Raw genomic sequence first — 25,902 nt, 5'->3', positions numbered from 1 at the left:
ATTTTATGCAGAATCATGTGATTCAATTAAAAATCAATTTAAACATCGTGTGTGTGTGTTTGAGCAAGGATTCCTTTAATCCAATATGCAATATTATAATGGACCATAATCGATTCAGAAAATGAATAAATATTTTAATCCTACACCATTTTATTTAATTTATAATGGGGAGTTTTTGTGAGAGAGTAACAGCAACAACAACAACATTGTAGCATGTTGTAATGTAACTCGATGGCTAAAGGAGTTTTCTCTCGAATACTTTTTGTGCATAATATGTGTGGATACGATAGATAGTCAAGGCGAGAATATTGCTGCAGCAGTTAAAGGATGCCCATTTGGAAAAGTTGCAACGAAACCGACTCTATGGAATAAAAAGAGGTAAATTCAATTCTTTAAAATGTTAATTTAACTCCTTTGAGGTTAATTTTACTCCTTTGAGGTTAATTTTACTCCTTTGAGGTTAATTTTACTCCTTTGAGGTTAATTTTACTCCTTTGAGGTTAATTTTACTCCTTTGAGGTTAATTTTACTCCTTCAAGGTTAATTTTACTCCTTTGAGGTTAATTTTACTCCTTTGAGGTTAATTTTACTCTTTCAAGGTTAGTTTTACTCCTTTGAGGTTAATTTTACTCCTTTGAGGTTAATTTTAAGGTTAATTTTACTCCTTTGAGGTTAATTTTACTCCTTTGAGGTTAATTTTACTCCTTCAAGGTTAATTTTACTCCTTTGAGGTTAATTTTACTCCTTTGAGGTTAATTTTACTCCTTCAAGGTTAATTTTAAGGTTAATTTTACTCCTTCAAGGTTAATTTTACTCCTTTGAAGTTAATTTTACTCCTTCAAGGTTAGTTTTACTCCTTTGAGGTTAATTTTACTCCTTCAAGGTTAATTTTACTCCTTTGAGGTTAATTTTACTCCTTCAAGGTTAATTTTACTCCTTCAAGGTTAATTTTACTCCTTTGAGGTTAATTTTACTCCTTTTAGGTTAATTGTACTCCTTAAGATATTCCTTAAGATATTAATTTAGTCCCTTTAAGAGAAAATTTTTCCTCTTTTCAATCCGTTCGTTCCAACAAAACGAACTTGCGGCAGAAAATTATCTGTTCTGATGGAAAAAAAATGCATAACGTACGTATACTTTTCCATGAATGAATGAATGAAAAACTAAATCACAGACAAAGAGAGTTTTCCTCTATTTTCTACCGTGCCTACCATTATAAAATCCCCGTACATAAATATATAATCAAGTCTCGTCGTCGTCGTCGTTCATACCGACACACGCAGCAAAGTATTTTATAATACTATGCAAAAATATTCATGTCCGGGAAAAATAATGGATGTATCGATTTTATTTTCTACTAAATGTATATATTTTAAATTGTGCAGCAACCCACACATACGTTCTGTTAAAGTTCATGTTTTTTCTAGGTCATTGAATCTTAATTTAGATGTCGATTAATCATTTAAAGCAAAAATTTTATATTCATACGGAGGAGCGTGGGATGGGATGCGAACTAACGCCAACTGCACGAACGAGCGATGGGAAAATAAATGGGATATACCGGAATGTTTTAATTAAATTTTTACACAAATCGTCTGGATAATGTGTTGTTATGGCTGTCGAGAACGTATTTTCACGTACCCCCGATAGAAAATGTTGAATTGAAAATAGAGGCGCAAAAAAAAACTATTATTAGTCCATTAAATTTTACTACAAATCAGCAGCTATGCAGCAGTAGGAGAGAAACGACGAAGCGAAAACGAAGGAAATAAATATTACGAAGTAAGACGTGCACAAGAATAAGACGGAAATTAAATCACTCCATTAAAAAGCTCGCAGTAGTTGTGTAAATATTGTATACAATGAAAAAGAAAATGACGGAGAAAGACGAATAAAAAAAGTTTCAACATTTTGCAGCAATCGGTAATTGATTTTTGTTCAACATGAATATTTATTGTTCATTAATTTGATTTTCTGGCAAAAACCAATTAGTGATCTTTTAATTTGGTTAATGATCTGAGGGATTTATTTTATATTTTTTTGTTATTTGTTCAGGGAATTGAATTATTTTTTTTATTATTTGATGATTGGAATTACGTCAATTTATAAAATTTATGAAGTAACAAAAAGCGTCTTGTTACTCCTTTCTAAACTATATTTTTTTTCCTTCATTATTTGAAATTGTTATTTTGTGTGCATATTATGGTAAACGATCATGGTTATTATTTTTGAAAGGATTTGAAATTTTTTTGTACCAAAGTTGAAATTTTTCATATTAATTTTTTTTTCAACTATTAAATCTTATTTTTTTATTTAATTTTTTTTAATTTAAATTAATTTAATTAAATTAAATTTAAATTAATTTAAATTAAAATAAATTTTTAATTAATTTTAATTTTTTTTCAATAGTAAATATTAAAAAATATTTTTTATTGAGACATTTAATAAATTTAATTTATTTTTAGTTAAATGTGGGAAAATTTATTTTTCGCGCCATTTTTTCCCGCCAATTTTTTCGCGCCAATTTTTTCCCGCCAATTTTTTTTCGCGCCAATTTTTTCCCGCCAATTTTTTTTCGCGCCAATTTTTTCCCGCCAAAATTCAATTCTTAAAGCTTTTTTTAAGATTTTCTCTATATTATCAAAAAAATATTTGAATATGTAACACCTGTTATTTAGTATATTCCAAAAATTCTTCCCTCCTTATTTTATCCTCCATTTAGTAAAAAATTCATGTTTGATAATAAGAAAATCGACATTCGTCCATATACTTAACGTATGCATAAAGTAAAGAATTCCGTAAGAAGTGTTAATTTTCTTCTAATTTAACGCTTGTTAGCATTTCCATTCTCATTTCTATTTATTTTATTATTCATTTTTCGTACAAAAAAGAAGTAGTAATGGAATAAATTGAGCCACGTTCGTGTTATTTGCTCGTTTTTTCCCTCTTCTGTGTGTATTTAACTGCAGTAATCATTACGAAAAAAATTCTTCTGTTCTTAACGGATACAAAAATATCACTTCAGAGCGCTCTTGGAATATTAATTCGGTACGCACTGATTTTTTTTCTAATCAAAAAATTGGTAAGTTTTGACCTTTCAAAAGTTTTTTGAAAAAAAAAAACAAGAAATCCGACAAGTCTTGTAATTCGACAAGAAAATTCATGCTCAACAACACACATTGCAATAAATCAATTTTCCCACTTAAAACCTTTACAATTTAACTTTTCCACTTACTTTCCTCCGAATGTCTGAATATTATTTTTACCTTTTTGCGATAAAGGCAAGAGAGAGAGAGGAAAACGGTCGTATGGGTGCCGACGATATGCATTGTTTGTTCCAAAGGAAATTCACGTTGTAAGTTTATTCGCTTTAGCAGAAGGAGGCAGCTTTGTAACGCACATGACCAATGAGAAAGTTTATTGCTTTTTACACAGAAGAAGAAGAAGAAAAAAAGTATGTGTAGGTTTGGTTCTTCGGCGAAAGGTGAAGTTTTTGATATAAAATCGAAAAAAGGTAAAACGAATGGATAATGAAAGAAGTAATTTAGCTGGAAACACTCTTCTTAATAGCTCGTGTTACACACTTGCACACAAAGAAACGTTAATATTGCTCCTTTTGTTCGGTTTAAGCTAAGCATTGCCCCGAAAAATGTTAAATTGAACATAAAAGCATTATTTTTTGACAGAGGCTTCGACATCTGTGTTACAATACTTTACGATGTAAAAAAAAAATAAAATAATGAAGGATGAGAAAAAAGATATAAGCAGCTGTCAGTCGACGATGTTGCCTACTTGCCCCAATCAATTACTCCTTTGCAATTCAAATTCTGTCTTATTACTTTTTTTCGGTTTTTAGAGGGAAAACGTGTAACTTGTGAGTTTACTTTTTTAAGAAATTTTTTTAAATGTGCACTGGGCTAGTTTAAAAAAATTTGAATCTCAATTTAAGATTGATTTGGTCTAATAAGTGAATTACATATGAAGGGTTAAAAGGGTTTCTATAAATCTAAATTTTCATATAAAAAGCTTTAATATTTTGGTTGAAATAATATGAAATGTAAACTGGGTCATTTTTTTTTTGTTTATTTCCAATTTTGATTTTTTAAGCTAATTATTATTTTTTTAAGCATTTTGGTTTTTAGAGAGTATTTAAACATTTTTTTAATTTAAAATTTTTGCCCAATACACAAATTTTTGCTTATCGACCCAGTTAACATTTCAAAATCTCATCGAAATTTTTAATTTTTCATCCAATGCAAATTTTTTTTAGCAAAAACTATCAACCCAGTGCATATTTTAATTTTTATTTTAATTGTCATGTTAAAATTTTTACCCAATGCAAATTTTTTTTCTTATAAAAAATTTCTTATAAAAAATTTGAACCCAATGCACATTTTTTAGCTCATTATAGAATATTTCAAACTTTTAATGAACTTTTAATTTTTTTAGAAAAAAATATCAACACATTTTAAATTGTCAATTTTTTTAATTTTTGAAATTTTTACCCAATGCAAAATTTTCCTTAAAAAATTTGAACCCAATGCACATTTTTTAGTAATTTTTTTTTTTGCAATATCAACCCAGTGCATATTTTAAATTTTTTCATTAAATTATTATTTTTACCCAATGCAAATTTTTTAATGATAATTTAACCCAATGCACATTTAAAAAAAAATAAATAAAATTTTATGAAAATCTAAACAAAAAAACACGTTTGCACCCCTTTTTTAAAATATGACAGGAAGCAATTGGGTATAACAATATTTTTAATTTATTGGCGATGGTTATTATTTTTTTTTACAAAACAATAAAGAAAAAAAGTTATTCTTTTGTAAAAAAAAAATTATGATGATCAATGGTTTAAAATTGAACTTTTTTTTCAAAAGCTAAAAATTGATGAACAAAAAAACCATTGGAAAAAAATTCAATGTGATAAATTTTTTTAATGTCAGTATCGCTACATTTTTTCTCGGCAGTTTTTTTTTCGCTTCATCTTCTTTTTTTTCTTGCTTGATTTTCAAGATAAATTTACCGTTTTATTCATAATGTATTTCGGTATATTTTTTTACGTTCATTTTCTTTTTTGCTTCTTGTTCTTCTTCTACTTTAGCAACTTCGGTTCAATGCGTTCATTCGTTTTTTTCTCTCTTTTTGGTTTACTTTGCAAAACGATAGATAATTATTTCAGGACATTATCATAATTGGCCCATAGGTTAAGCGCTCATATTGTTTACTCATTTTTCTTCGTTTTCGCAAAAATTGGAAGCAAGGCTTATGGAAATCAGCCCACATGAGCAAATGTGTGACCCGTCAAATATTCAAAAGTAGCAGAGGTACTTTGGAGGGTGAATAAATTATCACAATTTTGGCATTTTGAGGAAATTTAATTCAATAAGTCCCAAACAACTGTCGAGCGGTGCCAATAAAATACACGCAAAACAAACAGATTTCAGCCAGCCGTTGATTCAAATTAATTGGGATTTGATTAGTTCTAATTGCGTTCAATATATTTTTGCTTTTGTGTTTTTTTTCTGCTTTTTCGTTCATTTTCACGTCAATTTCTTCGTGTTTCTTGTTACAGCCAGGAAAATAACAATCTTTTAATCTGATCCACGAAGCCGTATTTTTGTTTTGTTTTCATCTTCTTGGCAATCTATAATGAAAATAATAACAAACGAGCGACGACGGCGAAGAAAGGAGGCGAGCAAGAAAGCGGCAGCAAATAAACGGAAAAACAACAACAAGGAAATCGATTATCTTTTTGTCTATGATATCGATTGGGGTTTCCCTTAAATCATGTTTTTTTTTGTTTTCCTCTGTTTCTTGTCGACTCGTAAATCTTCTTCTTCTTCACTTTTGTACTAATTAAAGATTTTTTGTTTGTTGGTTGTTTCGTTGTGGTTTTTTTTCTTGATGAATTTAAGGGAAGGAAAATAGATAGAATTCATAGAAAAAAGTTTTTTTTTGCTAATTTTGAGGAAGAAATCGTGAAGAAAACTTTTGAAGGTAAAAAGTCGTAATTTTTTTTTTGATATTTAAGCCTTACAGAATTTTTTTTATTAATTTTAAAATATTTCTTGACTTTTAGTTTTAATTTAATAATTTTTTTTAATATTGGATTTTAATAAAAAAAATTAATGTTATATTAATTAATTTTTAACTTAATTTTGAGCATCTACAAAATTTTATTAATTATTCAATTTTTATTTAATTTATTTTATTTTTAAAATAAGGCAATAAAAAAATTGTTGAAGTTTTGACATTTATATCTTTAAAATTGCAAAATATTTTTTTTTATTTTTTTTAATTATTTTTGAATTTAAATTCGACTGAAAATAATTAAAATTAATAAAAAAAAAATAATTTTCAAAAGAAATTTATCAATTTAAATTTTTTATTAATTTTTTTAAGTGCTAAAATAATTATTTGAATTTTATTATAAAACTATTTATTTTAGATTTTGTGAAAATTGAATAATTTAAGATTTTCACAAAATTTTTAGAACAGTCAATTAAAAAGTCAATTTTAAGAAATAAAAATTATATTTTATTTTTTAAAATAAAAAAATGAAATAAAAATAATTATTTTTTTTAAATAATAAAATTTTTAAATTTTTGTTTAAATTAAAAAAATAATTATTTAAAACTTTTTTCAAATAAAAAATTTTTTTTTTAATATTTTTTAAAAATTTAAAATTTATTTTAAAATATTTTAAATTTTTCAAATATTTTTTTAAATATTATTTAAATAAAAAAATAATTTTTTTTTTAAATTTCAATTAAGCTTGAAAACTTGTTAAAAACAAATAAAAATAATTAAAAATTTACCCGTAAAATAATAATTTGACCTCAAAATCGAAATTTCCTTAAAAATCCTCGCTTTGAGTAAAATTTTCCATTAAAATCCAACCAACCTCAACTACAAACCAAGTACAAGCAAAGAAAAATCCACACATTTATTATTGATTTTAACTCAAATCATGAACATTATTATTATTATTATCTCCATTCCTTTCTTCGAAACATTGCGAAATCGTTGCTGCCAGCTATTACACTCTCGTTGTTTCGTAGTAAAAGGCAATATAATGACTTTCAAAATTTAATTCAATATAAAAACAGATAAATTTCAACTTTTATATTATTTGCCACACAGACAAAACGAAAAATGTGAAAGCTCGTTGTTAGAAAATCAACTTAATCCACTTAAAATGAAATACACTGAAAATACACGTTTTTCCTTCTCGCAAACTGTAATAATAGACAACACAAAATTTTACTTTAGTCTGTGTTTGTTTGCCGAACGAGAGCGAGCGAGAGCGACTAAAATAATAATCTAATTAAATTTAATGTGTTTTCTGCCGTTTTTCGTGTAAGTCTACAAAAAACTTTCTGGCATCTCTGAACGTCACGAAGAAACAAATAAATAGATACAAAAATATAAATTCGCATTTTGCTCAAAAAAAAAAAAAGAAACAACAGACAATGTTCTACAAGTAAAATTATTACATAAAGTGTATGAAAATATTAAAATTTGACATTTAAGAGACACTTGCAACTTTTTTTCTTCGTCTTCTTCTACACAAATTGTTCGAATCCCGAATGCCAAGAAGAAAATTGTTTGCTCGACTCATCACAGCTGTTACGTTTTTAATGGCGTTATTATTTGTGTATTTTGAAACCGAAAATTGATTCGCAGCAGTGTTTGTGTAATTGCGTGTAGTTGTAGTACCTAATGATAATGTGCGGTTTTATCTCTTGTTGAGTAAACATTTCTTTACGTGTTTGCAGTGAAAATATCATTTACTGAAAAATTTCTGGAAATTCGAGTAATTTAACTGGTTCATGGAATTTGTTGAATTTTACTAAAAATAAAATTTAATGAACATTTAATTTAAATTAAAAAGTTTTTTTAAACTTTTTTTTAAAAAAATAATTATTTTAATGTATTTATTTAATTTAATTTTTTGTATAATTTTTTTATTTTAATTATTTTTTTATTTAAATAAATTTTATTAATTTAAAATTATAATATTTTTGCGAAAATTAATTTATCAGTAATTTTTTAAATATTACTTTTTATTAAACAACATATATATTATTTTTTTTTATTAATTTTTAATAATAAATAAAGTTGTCAAAAACTTTAAAATTAAATTAAAATTTTATTTTATTTAAAATTAATTTTTTTTAATATAAATTTATTTTCTTTAAATTTTTAGAATTTTTTTAAATTTTTTTAGAGTTTTTGAAAAAATCATTAGATGTATGTTGTTTGAATTTGTGGGACAATTTTTTCTGTTCAAAAAATGTTTGAAAAATTTGTGTTTCGAGATCGATTTTTTTTTGGCGGGAAAATGATTTGTTTATATTAAAAGAGAATTAACGATAGATGGCGCTTTAAATTTTAAAACTCATTACTAATAATCAAGCTATTACTTGAATAAAAAATTTCAGATCTACCGTTATTTGAAGATCAGATCAAAAGATCACTTAAAGATTTTTAAAAATGGCGATCTGAAGATCTAAGCAGATTTCAGTTTGACTTTTGGATTAGATCGTTAGATTTTTTTAGATCAAAAACGCCTGTTGGAAGTATTTTTGATCTAATTTAATAGAAAAATTAAAATTTAAAGTCAGATCGAGATCTGCTAAGATCTTCAGATCGCCATCTTTAAAATTTGCGAAACGGGCTTTGAAACTTTAAACAATATAGGTAATTATTTTTTTTTAGAATAATTTGCATTTGGTCAAAAATTATTTTTTTTTACATAAATTCCAAATATTCATTGGGCTAATTGGCATTAGTAATGATTTTTTTAAAGTAAAATTCAATAAATAAAAGTTTTTTTTTGCTATTTTTAATTATATTTTTAAAAAATCATTTTCAAGAAAAATTTTTATTCCTTTTTAATTCAAAATATTTATAAAATTTGAAAATCGCTTTTTCGCTAATTCAATCTTTTAAATTTAATTTTAATTCGATAAAAATGTCTATGCATTTTTTCACGAATTTCTTCAAATAAAATACTTTAATGCCTTTTATTGTTACGAAACATTCAAATATTCAACAAACATTCCACAGACAACATCTGCACGAAATGTAAGAAGAATCCTGATTGTCTATTTTGTGATCAGCTGCGTGTACACAAAAACTGTGCATTTGATAAAAACATGTGTCTGTCTGAGCCTAAGTCAAGAAAAAAAGTTGTCTATTTTTTCTGTATTGAAATCAAGTCACTCACTCGGTGCAAAGATAGGATTTCGACGAACATCTATCAGGTACGAGCTTTTCATCGAAATAGATGAATATCTGTGAGTCCCTTGTGTCACATTCGAGGCAAGTAAGTAACTACCCAGACACGGAGCGAGATGTTGTTGCAAATGAATGAAGAGCAAACTACTTTGATTATGATTTGCAGAGGCGTTGCTCCGTTGATTAACTTTATTGTTGTTCCTCACACACTTACTCGAGTTTGCTTGTTATTAAAGTTTTTTTTTTTGTATGTTTTATGATAAATGTTTATTGTTTGTCGAGCGATTGCCGAGAGTTGTTCTGAAAATTCGTCGTTTTCCATCCCTGTTATGGAAAAGTTGTCGGGAGAGAATGTTTGAACAACAAAAGTGAACCAGAGCAGAGCATCTAACATTCATGCAAGAATGTTGTAAATCTTGTGACAAAACTTTAAAATTAATGTTTCTTCCTTTTTTTCCTCTGTGTGCCTTTAGAATGTTTTATATATTTTCTGTGCACCGCACACATATTTCGTTCATCCAGACGACGCAAAATGTTGGAAAAGAAAGAAGAAAAGAAGAAGTGTGTTGTCTACCTCCTTACATTGCTCAATTTGCAAGATTGCACATTCCTCATGTCACGAGAAAAACTTCGGTTCATTCTTTTTGTGCATTTTTTTTCAGAAAGAAATTCCGTACCTGGAGGTTTTATTTTTGTCTATTACTTTTAATTTTTTTCTAAATAATTATTTTTTGATTTTTTACTTCGATAAGAGATTTAAAAATATTTTTACGATTTATTACTAATTACCATTAAATTACTAAATTATTTTTTTTTTGTAATTTTTAATAAATAAAAATTATTAATTTTTAATTTTTTTTTAAATTATTATTAATTATTAAAAACCTAAATTATTTATTTTTTATTTTTTTTAATTTATTTTTTTTTTATAAATAATTTTTTTTATATCTTAGTTTCAACTAAATTTGCATATTTTATTTCTTACTTAGATCAGAGATCTAAAAAATTTTTAAATTACGCAATTTAGTTTTAAAAAGCGATTTTTAACATTTTCTTACTCCTCGTTGACAGATCGATCTTTGCTCATTTTTTTAAAAATAAATTAAATTATTTTTTGTAACAAAATTAAATTATTTTTTTTATATTTTTGCATGGCTTGAATTAACTGTATGAGATTTTGAGCTCAAATATTTTTTTTTCAGAAAAAAATAAAATAATTTATTTTATTATTTAACATTTTTGTACTCCTCATTGACAGATCGATCTTTAATTATCTTTATAAATATTTTTTTTTAATAATTTAAAATATTTTAATTTTTATGGTTTTTGAGTAAAAATATTCTTAATTAATTCTGTAAAGAAAAAATATTTTTAATCAAAAAATATAAAAATTAAAATATTTTAAATTATTAAAAAAAAATTATTTATAAAGATAATTAAAGATCGATCTGTCAATGAGGAGTACAAAAATGTAAAATAATAAAATAAAATAATTTTTTTTTCGGAAAAAAATCTTTAAGCTTAAAATCTTATACAATTAATGTAAACCAAGCAAAAATTTATTTAAAAAAAATATTTTGATTTTTTTTTTCATTTAAAAAATTCATCAAAAATTGAGAATATTTTTGATAAAAATTTCATTTTTTATGTAAAATTTTAAAATACGTTAATTAATTATTATTTAAAAAAATAAATTACATAAAATAATGAAAAATACTAAATAAAAGACTTGACAAAGCGTAAACTTAAAAGTTTTAAAATTTTTAATTTTTTCTTTTTAAAAAAAATGCACTTTCATCAGTTTTTTTTTCAACTTCCGCCAAGTTTCTGTGTACATTTTAAACTGGCAAAAAGCAGAGCGTAAAAAAATTAATCAAGTATATCCAGAAGTTTCAACTTTTTTTCTTTTCATTTTTGCGTGAATAAAGTTTGTCTGTCGTCTGAAGCTCTTCTATCTTTTCTCATCTCACACTTTTTTCCCTCATTTTTTTTTTTTTGATCAGAAAATGTCCAACAAATATGGCTCCATCGATGCCCTCATCATTGTTGGTAGAATAATAATTATCATTATTCAGATTCCATCGGAATCAATATTAATTAATTACAAACACAACAATGCCCGTTCGTTCGTTCGAAAATTTTCGCTTTATTTGTATATTTTGATAAACTGTGCAAATAGACAATTCAATATTTCATCGTTGAATTATTAATGATACGTCAATTTATTTTAATGAAGTAAATATTGCAACGGGTTTTATTAATGAGTTGTCCTTACGTTGACGGGCAGCTACTCACACGCGAAAAAAAAAATAATGAAAAATAACCCGAAAAATGTGTCACCGGAAGTGACGATGCAAAGAATCACGTCGAATTGCGTTCCAATTGTGTAATTTGATTTCGCAAAGGAACGAAAAAAAAATGTTTATTTTGAGCAAAAAACGAGGTAAGCCAAGCATAAAAACGTGAACATTACCGATAGATGCAAAGTCATGAAACAACATTATTTTCCTTGTTTTTTCTCTTTTTTTTTTATTTTAATTCAGTAGTTAAACAACAACAATGTTTTTACCGCTGTGACGGACAGAATTATGGTAAGTGGCACTTGATTTGCCGTATTTGTTTTACGTTTTAATGTTTTTTTTTTGAGCGCCACACAAAAATAATGAAAAATAATTTTTTTTTGAGCAAGTCATCACCTTTGCCAAGTAATCACGCGATAATTTTCCGAGTGACCTAGAGTTGGAGAGAAACCGGAATTGAGCGTACTTACGGAATGAAGTGTTGTTATAAACATGTAATTTTGCGTTTTTTGAAGGGAAATCGGATGAAAGTAAGAGTTCTGACTTGCATTTGCCAGCAATCAGATGTCATTAATCAATCAAGTGACGTTGCGTTGTGGTAATGAGAGATTTTTTTTTTGAATTTTTACTTAACGGGAAAGTCCATTAAAACATTTTTGCAGTTTTGACAGGGTAATTGAAAGAATTTTGACTATTAAGTGACAGATGTCAAAATAATTGAAAAATTTGAGGAATTATTTTTCAATTATGTTTAAAAGCTGAGTTTATACCAAAAAAGGAAGAAAATTTACCAAAATTTATAGTTTTTTTAAAATCTTGTTTGATAAAAAAATTAATTTTTTTATTTAAAAATAATTTTAAAAAATAATTAAAAAAATTATCTAAATTAATTTTTAAACAATTTAAAAATTTTAAAAATAAACAAAATTAATACCGTCAAATAAAATATTTTTGAAAGAAAAATTGAATTAAATTTTATTAAAAAAAATAAAATATAATTATATATTTAAAAAATTGATTTTAAATTTAAATTACTAAAAAAAAAAAAACATAAAAAAAATAATTAAATTTTATTTTTTTAATTGAAATTTATTTTTTATTTATTTTATTTTATTATTTTTTTTTTTTTTTTTAATTTATTTTTAAAAATATATTTAAAATTAAAAATTAAATTTATTAAAAATTATTATAAATTAAAAAATTAACTAATTTATTCATTATTAATTAATTAATTCATTTTTAAAAAGAAAATATTTTTAATAAATAAATAATTTAAATAAGTTATATATTTTTTTAAAAATTTTTATAAAAAAATTATCAAAGCAAATTATATAAAATTAAAAATATTTTTTTAAATCAACAAATTTGTAAATATTTTAAATAAATTAATTAAATAATTAATAATTAAATTTTAATTTATAAATTCTTTGCTAATTTTTAATGAATTTAATTTTTTTTATTTAAAATATTTTAAAATTAAAAATAAATAAAATAAAAAAAATAAAAATTAATTAAAAATTATTTAAAAATATATAAAATCTTTTTATTTTTATATTTTTTTAATATTGATGTTCGTAATTTCTTACAAAAATTTTAATAAAAATATTATCAAAATATTTTAAAATTTAATTTTTTTTGAGACGAATTTAATTATTTAATATTTATTTTAATCAAAAATTATAAAAAAAAATTTCGAAAATTCTCTTTAAATATAAAAATAATATTTTTTTTCAAGATAAAATAAATTTCAGTTTTCTTCAGATATTTTCCAAATTTTTTTTTATTCTCTTCGTTATTTAGAATCGATAGTAAATTTTCACTCCTTTTATCGTTAACAGTTTTATCAAAGCAAAAAAAACCCTCCAAAAAAGGGATATTATGACCAAATCGTGTTTTTCCTCCTACTTTTTTCCTCTACTTTTTTTTTATTTGCCAAATACACACAAATTCACACAAAAACCGTCAGTTATCAAAATAATATGTACCTTTTTTTCTATTTCATTTCATTTTATATACACATCTTTGTCTTGACGACCGACACGACGAGTTAAATCACTCTCTATTATTTGCTTTCGCAGCATAGAGAAACGAGAAAAAAGTCTGATATTTTATTCAAACATGTTGAAATTTTATTGAGTGGAAATAAAAATATATCTCTTTTTCATTTACCGAGACGACGACTGAGCGAGGTACCTCGAAAAAGACAACAAAAATTCCGTTTATTTGATTTAATATACTAAGAATTACGATGCGATGCCTCAAGGGTTTTTTCGTCGTCGAGAAAAAAAATCCGCATAACACAAACAAATAACGGTAAATTTTAGTATTTTCGGTCGATTTTTCGTCTTTTTTATCAATTTGTTTACGGCAAATGTTTAAGTAACCGACAACTTTTATTTTTTCTCTCGTTCTGGGTTCATCTTTAAGTTTGACCTTTTTCACTTCATTTCACTTCTTTCAATTTTATTTTTTTTTTTTTTGCAGGGGATATCCGTCATTTATTCACTCAATTCACGGAATCAACCTCGATAATCGCCAAGTGTGAAAGAAATTTCATTTGGCATCCGTAAAAAAGGCAGCTAACGATGGGCCTTGCAACAAACCCATTAGCGTAATTGCCTCCGTATGTTTTTTCCGTGCCGTCAGACAGAAAAGAAAAAAATATGCAGACAGCAAAGAAAGAAAGAAAAACACCTTCATGTAAACACCTTCATTGTCTGTTGTTTGCTGAATGCCATGAATGGAGTCGCGAGTGAATTACCTTACCCCAAAAAGCTTCAAAAGTTAACATGCAACGACTAGTCTTTTGTTGTTGTTCTTTATACGGCATAAATAGTCGTCATTGCAAAAAAAAAAAATAAACAAACGAGAAAAGTCGCTTTTTGTGTCTGAACATAAAGGCACGCAATCCTTTGAAAAAAAAAACTTTTATACAATTATTAAATTTATTTTTTTTTTCAACTTGACAAACAACAAACCATTTAGTGGAAAAATTAAAAGAACATTTTCAGTAATGAGCCTCTTTCGCTCGGCGTGATGCTGGAAAAAATCATTTAAAAATGCGTGACATGACATAAATGCATAACAAAATATTTTTTTTTGTTCGTTTTAATGAACGCGCGTCAAGGATAATTTTATTTTTTTTACTTGGAAATTTTTCGCTTTTGAAAGAAATGCAAGAAAGGTACTTGAGACTCGTTGAAAAAAAATGTTTATTTTTTCCAATTACAATAAGAGCTTCAATTTCTTGTGTATGAAAAAAAAACGACGATTAAAATTGACTTAATCATGTCTCGTCTGGCGTCTCTCATTCCATTTTCAATGCAGCGAAATGATGATGGATAGATTAAGTTTTTATAACGGACGTAATTGATAATTTATATTGCAGAAGTTTTTTCTCACAGTTTCTGTAAAATGCTCCGCAGTTTAGTTACGCTAATGAAATTTTCATGGAACGAGTTTGGAAAAAAAATTGTGAAGCAAAATAAACAATTAAGGAAGTTTTTTGAAGAGAAAGGCGTCTCCATTTAATGGAAAAATTTTAAAATTAACAATTAATTTTTTTTTGGTTCATAAATCTTAAAAATAATTTTTTTATTTTAATATTCGATATTAAAAAAATTAAAATAAATAAGTAAAAATAATAATAAAATAATTAATTAATAAATTTATATTTTTTATTTAATGTTATGGATTTTATTTATTTAATTTTAATTATCAATTTAATTATTGATTTTTAAAATAAAATAAATATAAGGAAAATTTTTATGTATTTCACAAAAAAAAGTAATTTTAAATTAAAATAAATAAATAAATAAATATTAATTATTTTATTTATTATAAATGAAAAAAATAAAAAATGAAATTAATGACATTTTTTTATTTTTAATTCAGAATTAAAATATAAAAAAAAAAATATTTTCAGCAAATTAAATAATTTTAAAATTTTATTAAATTTTTTTTTTAATTTAAATTTTTTTTACGTTTTTTTATTATTTAAAAATTATTTAATTTATTAAATTTATAAAATTTTAAATAATTTAATATTTTAATTTTTATACTTAATTATTAATTTTTAAATTTATTTATTATTATTTAAGAAATTTTATTTTTTTATCATTTAAATAATAATTAATTTAATTCATTAAAAATTAGTCAATTAATTTATTATTCTCATAAAAATTGAAATAATTTAAAAAATTTGTTAAAAATGTTAATTAAAAAAGTTTCATGTAAAAAATTATGAGAATTTAAAAATAAATTTAAACAGACTGAAAATATTTTTATGAAGAACAATTTTTAACGTTATTCGCCAAAAACATTTCATCATAACATAAAATTAAAATTCCAGCCAAAAAAATGTCGAATAATATTAAAATATTAAAAAAAATATTTGTTGGCTCGCAAATTAAAACTCAATTGTTAGTGGCATTAGAAAAACGAGAAAAAGAGTATGAGGCAACATAATAGACAAACATTATAAATTATAGCATAAAATTTACACATTTTCATCTTGTCTCGCATTATTATTCAACACAATTTTGTGATACTTCCTTGCAGCTCTCTACTTTACTCTCGACTCGAGTTGTTCTCATGAAAATTATTGTATTTCTAAATTGTATTGAAAAGTGCAGTGGATGCTGCTGCTGCACATAATCTGTTCTAAGACATTTAAATTTATGAGCAAAAGGAAAAAAACGAGAGAGAGAGAGATGAACAAATACAATAGAAACTCATCTCATCTCCTTAACGCTGCACTGACGAAGATACAGAAGTTTACGGTAAATGCATTTCAGGATCAAGTTTTATTATTATATTATTATTATTATATAAATGCACTCGGTTCTCATTTAATTTTCTAATGCAAAATACAACAACAACGACGACGACGGAGAACAAAAGCAAGCCAAGCAGCATCATCAGGTCTACCTTGTTTTCAAAACAATAAATTATATTTTAAACTCTTTTGCATTTGTAATAATAATAATAATAAATGGAAACGTGATATGGTTTCGCAAAGACGTGCAATATTATGATTCCTTCGGGGAAGGAAGAAAATAGTTTTTCGTTATTTATTTATGCTTTTTCGAATGTTGTGAGGTTTTACATTCGGAAAAATGATAAATGAGAATTTTTTAATTCTTTTTCATTTAATTAATTACAAGTTATGGAATTAGTTAAGATGTATTATTCCTATATATTGTATAGTATAGTATAGTATAATATATACGACAGAGTTTACTTTCAATAGTAACCTTTGAAATCCAAAGAATGATAGACATTCATTACTTTGAGTTAACTTTAGAGTATTGGATTTGATACTCAAGGTCTCTTAAATCAATAAGAGGAAATGTGTCTGTATTGATTCAAGTTGGTCAATATCAATTTTGATTCTCATAAATATATATGGGTCGAAATTTCTACAAGAAAAGCAAATAAAGTACAAGGAACTTTTAGAACTTCAAAATTTGACAAATATGTGTATTAATGAATCCATAAAAAGTACTTCAATAAATTTCTAAGAAGAGAAAAAGGAAATCAAATAGCTTTAAGTCTTTCTATTAATTTACTATTTCTCTTCTAAGAAGCTTGATGAAGTACTTATTAAAGATTCATCACTACACATATTTGTCAAATTTTGATGCTTTATGAGTTCATTGAAAGCTGCATCTTTTTGGTTAGCAGAAATCTGCCAATCATGAGGCTTCATTTAATCTTAAAACAATTACAGATCTCAAAAAGACTCTTCATTTTATGACGATGATGGTTTTTGTCACAGCCAAGAAGTTGGATCCTCAAGATAATCTCAACTGTTATATTTAGGCTTTTATTGATCCAAGAATCTATTCTATATTCAACTTAAACTGAAGTCAATTCTTCCAAAAGGGAAGAGCAAAAATCGTTGAATAGTTTGGGCAACGAATAAAGAAGGAAGTCCATTTCAGTGTCAAAGACTTTGAAGAAGTAGCCTTACAGTAACTTTGTTGTTGTATTTCTTTCCATCATTTACGATGATATTGCGACGGTTTTTTGGCTAGTTCGTTCAATATCACTTTTTATATACTTATTTCATTTATCACATATTGTTTTGCCTTAACTTTAAAAACGATCATAAGTTTTTTTGTTAAGCGCTTTTATTTATACAAAATCCCTCTAAATTGGGCTACAATTAAAAATATTTAAACTAATATTTTTCATTGGAGCCCAATTTTTTGAGTTTTGTATAAAAAAAAGCCTATTGCTAAAAAACTATGATCGCTACTGTATGTTCTGAGTTTCATTTTTAATGAATGAATGGAGCTTCAAAAATCTCATTTGCACATTTTCAGTCTTCTCATGGGGAAAAGCGAGGTCAATTGTTAACTCATTCGTAATATATCTCAAACAGTGTTCTTAAGTTGAAAATCGTCAAATGTATTCAATTTGTGATAAGCCAGCATCGTATATAACCTCAAAATGTGTCAAAAAAATAAATAAGCTGTGTTAACAAATTTAAATTAGAAAAATCTACTCACCCTTAGGCGGATTAATTCCAATGGCACTCCTGTAGAGACTTTCCTCACTCCGCCAGTCAAAGTTTCTATCAATTGTTCTTACACTATACACAATTACTATGATACAAATACAACTGATAAGTATTTTATTATTCATGTTATTGTTATGATTAGCACTATTATGATTAATTTTGTTGTTGTTATTGTTGAGAGTTTTCAGCACCATAATATTATTATTTTTCTGATTTGCACTAATGTATTTTTGTTGATGATGGTGATGATGCTTTTGCTTCGACGACGACGCCGTGGAAGATGAGGAAGAAGGTTGATCGATTGTGCCAATGAGTTTACTGAATCCCATCGCGACAAGAAGACAATATCCAACACTGGGCAGATACAAGATTCGCTCAGCTACGACAAAGCCCACGTAGAAGAAGATATTTGTCGCGGGCAGAAAAGGCAATGCTATGAGTGCAAGTGACACCAAAATAACCGCAGAACTACTCATCCGCGGAGCACCTTTGTGACGTTCTTCGCTTTCGTACGCACTACTGCTGCTATCGCGACTTGTACTTGGCGTCGAATGAGCGACTTTGTTGAAATTCGGTAAGATATCGGCTGAGGTACTACATCCACATGCTACTTGCGGTACGTTGTTGTTATTTATCGCACGACATGAACTCGAATGTCTTACCATTTGGCTGTGTTTACAAATGGTACAGACACAATCTTCGTTGACGACTGGATGATGCAAAGATTGCATCGTGTACTGCTGCTGTTGTTGCAACCAGAGTTGTTGACTTCGTTTCTTGACAGCGCGACTCATTCTGAGCTGTGTAACTGTCGGCATTTCGCGTTTTAATGCCGCGATACAAGACCAGATCGTTCGCAGTAAAATGGCGTAGAAAAGACAGGAGAGAAAGTTTCGCGAATCAAAGGGAGACGTGATACGCGGGATCGCATCCATGCCCCAGTCGAAACTGAGCTTCGAGGGATACAGCAAGAGCTTGAAATTGAACACCGGTAAGTAGGCAAAGGTGAAAAATCTGGTCCAGAGCGAGTTGCTTTTGGCAGTTGGATTATCGGCGGTAGAAAAGTCCTGTTTCGGTTGAGGCAGCGACAAGCGGAAGTGAACTGTGATGGCGAAAGCTATCGCGAGGATCGTCAAACTTCGATAACGTGCCTGAAACGAAAAAAAAAGACAATTTTTTTTAATATCTTGATGAACAAAATGAGCAAAAAAAGACATCTTTCCGCTTGAATATTTATCTCTCTCACAAAACTCGGAGTTAGTTCGAAACACACAAAAAAAAAGTTTCTTCCTTATACATTTGACAAACTTTCCATAAACTTTGCATAATTTCGTTCGATTGAAACACACAAAAAACAACAACAACAACAGAAGCATCGCAGCAAAAACGAGACAAACATGAAATTGTTTCCCCCACTTCTTCTTCTTCATCTCTCTCTGGCAAACAACAAAACAAGAACATATTTCTTCAAGTTTATCATTTCCTATTAAAATGCAAAATGTGTGCATCTTTTACTATTTTGTTGTTTAAATTTTATGACTGTTGCTTGTGTTCAAAATTACAAATTCAAGTACTGTATCTGTGTGAATGTGACTCTGCGCGAGCATCAAACATCCTGATTGCGAAGCAAATATGCTGAAATTTATCCGTTTTCTACTTGCAGCTAAATGAAGGGAAATGGAAGATGCTGTCGCGCTATTGCAATTTGCAAGAAAGGTGCAATTATAGGAGCTAATGTTCATATGAGCGGCAGGAAATTGCGGAGACGATAAAGAGGTTTGTGAGGAAATGTTTATCGATTTTATGAGAAGGTTCAAGAGAAAAAATAGAAAAAGAGTAAAAGAATTCATAAAAATTCGAGAAAATGATATGAAATGCTAATTGCATACCTCACAGGGGCAGAAATACAAATTTTCTTTAAAATTTGATATATTCAAGAGTTGAGTTCTTTGGTAGAACGAAGTTAACGGGTCCTTAAATTTTAATAAATATATTAATAAAAAATTTCAGTTTTAAGTAAAATAGAACGAAATTTCATTAAAACTTAAGGACCCGTTAACTTCGTTCTACCAAAGATCAACTCTTAAATTCAATAATTTAAAATTTTTAAAGAAATTTTTGCCCCTGTGAGGTATGCAATCAGCATTTCATATCGTTTTCTTAATTTTCTACGAATTCTTTCATACTTTTTTCAATTTTTTCTGCACTAAAACCTTCTAAGAGCAAATTGTAGTGTTTTGTGAAAAACTCTGAATAGATTCTTAAAGCAAATTTTAAGTTATTGCGTTACAATTTTTTTATGTCTTTAAGAAAAAATTTTCAAATATCGAAGAAAGAAAATTATCTGAAATTTTAATATTTTTTCTGATATATTTTATTCCTTAGGACATAGGTAATCTAATTAAAAACATCTTTCTACCTTCTCATCTTTTGTTTGCATCGGAAGCTCTCCAGACATTTTTTTTTGCAAGTAAAAACTCGCATTATTGCTTGCACAAAAAGGTAAACTTCCTGATTTTATTATTATTAGAAAAACAATTTAAACTGCAAGAACGGGATAATGAAACGAGAAACTTTTACAACTTTATCTTGTCTCGCCTATCGATCGGGCGCGACGTCGGTATCATCAACTCAACTCATAGCACAGATGAAAAAAACAAGAGAAAAATCCAATAAAAGGTGTCTTTAATCCTGTTTTCACGAGGCAAAGTTTATTGAATGAACATAACCTCGTGTTTTCCCTTTCTTGCAACGAACGACTTGCAACGCTATTTCCGTTTATTTGTTTATAAATTTTTTTACTCTGTTGCAATTTTTTTTTCTTCTTCGTCATCAAAGTGATCAGATCCGATAGGAAGAGGAAATGAAGGGAAGAAGAAGACGATATGAGAAGGAGAAAATTAAATTGCAAAACAAGAAGTATTGATTTCATAATCCTATAAACGTTGTCGTTGATGCCTTTGTTGTATAATGATAGTGACAGTTTTCAAGTTGAAAGTTAAAGCGACAGTGACAGGAGGAGGGAGAGCAACGACATCGTAGAAGAAATGACATCGATAAAGAAGTGAAGGAAAAAAAAAATAAACTAAAAGCGGAAACGAGTAGAAGTGTAGAAGAGAAAAATTGGAAAAGGAAAAAGTTTGAAAAAGAACATCAAATTAAATTATTTTTTCTTTGGCTTTGGTCGCTCGTTTGATCATCTTCTTGTCTTCATCGATAAATGACGAAGCCCGGAGGAGTAAAAAGAGGTTAGTTTTAGCCATTAATCCATTCTCATCGTTAAATTAAAGTCAAGGTTAAATGAAGGTTAAATTTCAAGAAGAAATCTTTTAGTTTACTCGGAAAAAAATTCGAAATTTTTTAGATTTTTTAGAGATTTCGATTGAATTTTTTTTCAAATTTGATTTCTAAAAAGCTGAAATCAAATTTGAAGAGAAAATTATCATTCAATCCAAAGTTTTAAAAAAAAATCTAAAGAGTCTTGAATTGTGTTAATTTTTGAGTAAACTAAAAGATTTCTGCTTCAAATTTGACCTTCATTTAACCTTGACTTTAATTGATGTTGAAAGGACTCGATTTTCAAACTTTCAGCTACTTTTTTATTTCAAGGAGTTAAAATCAATAAATCGACGCAAATAACCAATATGGTAACTTTCTATTACTGAAAATCTCCCTATTTAATTCCATCGGATCAATCAATATGACAAGACAGGAAACTCACGGAAATAGATATTTCTGCTAATGATAACCAAGTGTTTTAAAATAATTGAAAAGTGTGTCAGCTACCTGATGCGACGACATATTTCATTCCCACAACCTTTCATTACCCGAAGCCGTATGATGAAAAAGGTAAAGTTTACCGATTACGTGTAATACCAGCAATAAATTTAAATCACTCACAGACTCAAGCCAGACCATCATTACCACAATTTGCTGCATCATCAACATTTGAATTGCAATACATTTTTCAATTGCCATTTTTTTTCTCCGTGCTTGCTTCGAGACGCCAGAAAAACACCCAATAAATATAAATGTAAGTCTATCGCTACCACAGAAACGAACGAGCCGGAGAAATATCTAACGATACCATTAAATAATGATATTAATACGAACGGACATTATACGGCCTCGTACCTTTACGTAGCGAGCGAACGAGAGAAAAGTGTGAAAAATCTAATTGAATTGTAAATTGAATGGTAAATATTTAATACGTTTATTGGCATTTTTATTATCACTTTCAGGCACACACACGATTTTTTTGTTGTACCTTGATTTTCCTCTTTGGTTCACAGTCGATTGGTTCGTTGGTGTAACTTTGGCATCGAGATCATGTTTGTGTTCGCATGTGTGAGGTAAAAGGTGCTGCGGTTGAAATTGAAACACAAACAAGTGCATTACAACCGATTGCATTGCTACAGCAAAAATTGATTATTTGAGAGATTATGTTTCTGGTTTGGATTTGACATGATTAGTGGTTTCAACGAAAGATTAAATTGAAGTGAATTTATTTAAACTTTAAACAGAAATTGATTCGATTTGATCTTTAAACAAGAATTGAAGAAGAAATTTCATTTAAAAAATGTTACAGCGAAAATTTCTTCATTGAGAAAATTTATACGACAGATGGCGCTGTAAAATTCTTAACAATTAAATTTAATCGAAATACTTTGATATTTTCTTAATAAGATTCGCCTAATTTAATTCTGTTAAATTTTTTAATTATTAAATTTATTTAATTAAAAAATTTCGTTAAAATAAAAATTTATACGCCAGAGGGCGCGCTTTTAAATCAAATAGAGGCTCAAAAAGTTAAAATAATTCACAAATTTCAATATTTTCGTAAAAATTGTTCTAAATTAATTTTGAAGAAATTTCATTGATATAAAAAATTATACGAAAGAGGGCGCTTTAGAGCTCTTAAAAAAATTGTAGAGGCTCAAAAATTTAAAATGATTCTTAAATTTTAAGGTTTTTTGTTAAAAAAGAGTTTTGAATTAACTCAGAAATCAATTTTTACTATGTAAAAAATATACATCAGAGGGCGCTTTATTTATTAAAAAATTTACAAATTTCTTATAAAAACTTTAGAAAAAAAAATTTTCAGATTTTATCTTGTAAATCTTGATCAATTGAATCTCTTAAGTTAATCCATAGATCAAAATTTATGCGCCAGAGGGCGTTAAAGATACAAATCTTATGATCGAGAAAAAAAATTATACGCCAGAGGGCGCTTTGACTTATAAAAATTCAATTTTAGGGTCAAAAGCTTAAATTTAATCCCAAAATAACAATTTAATATCAAAATTCTCAATCTATTTCAGAAAAAAATCCTCAAGCAATGTCATCAAATCCATTGAAACTGACACCAATGAACGAAAAAAAAAATGAATACCTGACGCTTGTAATGTTTTTGTATTTTCAACTTCATCGCCACAGCAAAATATATTCACAAGCCTCGAAGGTAAAATCCTAATTTTTATTATTGCAATATCAAAGCTGTCGTCATGTTCATTGTTCCCATATTTTTTACACATGCACACACGATTTTTACATTTTCATTCACCTATTCACGGAACGCGCATGTTTGTTCATTGTCGACGCCGCGGTCGACATACACCCAACAAGAGAGAGAGATAATACCAAAATGGGACACAGTTTTTATTTTTTTTTCTGCATGCCACAAAGATTTTCTATGCAAAAAGATGAAAATTCTCTCCTCTACATTAACGCTTTTGTGTATCCGGCATATCTCTGATGATAAATCTAAATAGCTCCGAGCGAGGCAAATGTGCTGTTTTGATATTTTTTTACGGTTTCGTTCTTCTTCTGCGCTTTTCGAAGGTATTTCGTAACGTTAATTTTCACGGATGGAAACTTTGATCCGAAAATCATAATAAATACATTTTTCGTTAATGGGAATTCCGTTGACGGGCTATCAAAAGGTCTCCATTCCTGAGATATTTTAGTTTCGCATTTCTTGTTTAATTTTGTTCCATAATTTAGGAGAGCTTCCTCTTTTATCGCATACACGAAAATGAGAAGGAAAAAGAGACAATTTTCTAGCTTAATAAGGATTTCGGTGCAGATTTTGTTTTCGGTACCCAAATGGAATGATGGGATATGTTATGGGGTTGTTGACAAATTTCCCCCAAAAAAAAAATTATGAAATTTCCGTGCGACGTTTTATGTCTTAGAAAAGGATTTGGGCTCATCATCACTGCATGTGATCAAATGAAAGTTTCGTTATTGGAGGAAAGTAAGTGACTTGAGCGCATTTTTAATATTTTTTGAAGTTTTTTTTTAATTTTTTTTATAATTTTCTATTTTTTTTTTAAATCTTTAATGAACTTTCATTATTATTATTAATTAATATTATATTGCAAGTTTTTTCTAATGTTCTATTTTTTTTAGTTTTTCATTGAATATTTAATATTTTTTTTTGCTCGAATATTTCTTCGATATATAAATTTTATTTTAATTTCATTTTAAAATTTTCGAAAAAAATACGAATTTTCGAGAATTTTCTCAGAATTCATTAAATATTTTAAATAATATATTTTTTTAATTTCTTGCTATTTTTTCACTTTAAAATTTTTCACAAAAAAAAAAAAATATGTATTAGGTATTATTTTTTTTTCATTTTCTTTTTAATTATTTTTTTAATTATTTCACTTTAAATTAATTAATTTTTATATAATAATAAAAAAAAATAATAATTTTTTAATTAATTATTTTTTTATGAATTTTCTTCGAATTCAGTATTATATTTTTAGTAAATATTTTTTTTAAATTTTTGATATTTTTTTATAATTTGTTTTTCATGTTCAAGTAATTTTCTTAAAATCATTTAAACTTTTTTTTGTTCGTTTTTTTTCACATTTTCTTATTTTTTTTTTATTTTATTTAATTTTTAATTATTTTTTTATATTTATTTAATTAACTAATAATTTCACTTTTAACTTAATTTTTTTTAATTGGTTCAACAATTTAATTAATTTGTTTTTATTCATTTTTCTTAACAGATAGACGACACTTCAAATTCTCTCATATTTTTTTGAAAAATTCACTCAAAAATCCTTCGCAATAATTTACGTGACTTTTATTTTCATTCAACATACAAAACTAACTTTTACGTTTTTATGCAAAAAAAAAAAAAAAAGAAAAAAATCAACTCACCTTATCTCTCGTGCCCGTTAATCCCCGAATAACGTCATAAATGCCGCACACCAAAAGCGCCGTCACTGCAGTCTCCTTACACAAAATAGCAGCTACTGCTGCGACAATTGTCGCCATCAACGTCGCAAAATGTTCCAAGGCATGAGTACCTCCGCGTTCGCGACTCTTCACGTGCTTGATGTACATCAGGAGCGTCAGCAGGTAAAAAACTGTCGCCAAAATGTCGGCTCTGCCCACGACGCCCGCCACAGCTTCCGTATGAACGGGATGCGTTGCGAAAAGTAAGCCCGCAATTGTCGTTGCCGGACCGCGGGGCAACATTTGACGAGCCAGGCGGATCACGAGCAACGTCGCGATGCAATGCAGGAAGACATTGACGGCATGATACCCGATGGGCTTCAGGCCCCCGAGAAGGTAGTTAAGGCGGAAGGTGAGAACGCACAACGGCCGATAACTGCCATGCGATCCGGAATCGGAGAGCGGCGTACCCCAAAAATCATCGTGCAGGATGTGATGCCACGCTCTGTTGCCAATCACGTCGAGATTTCCGAGAATGGCGCGTCTGCAAAGAGAGAAAAAGGAGAAAATTGTTTATTATTAAAAAAAACTGTTTTTGACGCGAAAAGAGTTGCGAAATATTAAACTTGT

General features: G+C 27.3%; 1 protein-coding gene across 1 annotated transcript in view; it reads right to left on the bottom strand.

Annotated features, from left to right (window-relative positions):
• Positions 1-25,902, bottom strand: part of LOC134829964 (protein O-mannosyl-transferase TMTC2) — a 98,061-nt gene that overhangs the window by 28,215 nt on the left and 43,944 nt on the right. The window contains exons 4-5 of the mRNA XM_063843286.1: positions 25,255-25,816; positions 18,068-19,229 (exon numbers count right to left, since the gene is read on the bottom strand). Coding sequence (XP_063699356.1) covers positions 18,068-19,229; positions 25,255-25,816 — 1,724 coding nt within the window. The remainder of the gene's footprint in view (positions 1-18,067; positions 19,230-25,254; positions 25,817-25,902) is intronic.

This window comes from Culicoides brevitarsis, chromosome 2, assembly GCF_036172545.1.
Source record: "Culicoides brevitarsis isolate CSIRO-B50_1 chromosome 2, AGI_CSIRO_Cbre_v1, whole genome shotgun sequence".
In the NCBI taxonomy this organism is placed as follows: Eukaryota; Metazoa; Arthropoda; class Insecta; order Diptera; family Ceratopogonidae; genus Culicoides; species Culicoides brevitarsis.
The sequence above is the reverse complement of the archived record's forward strand: the minus strand, read 5'-3'. Positions and strand labels throughout refer to the sequence as shown.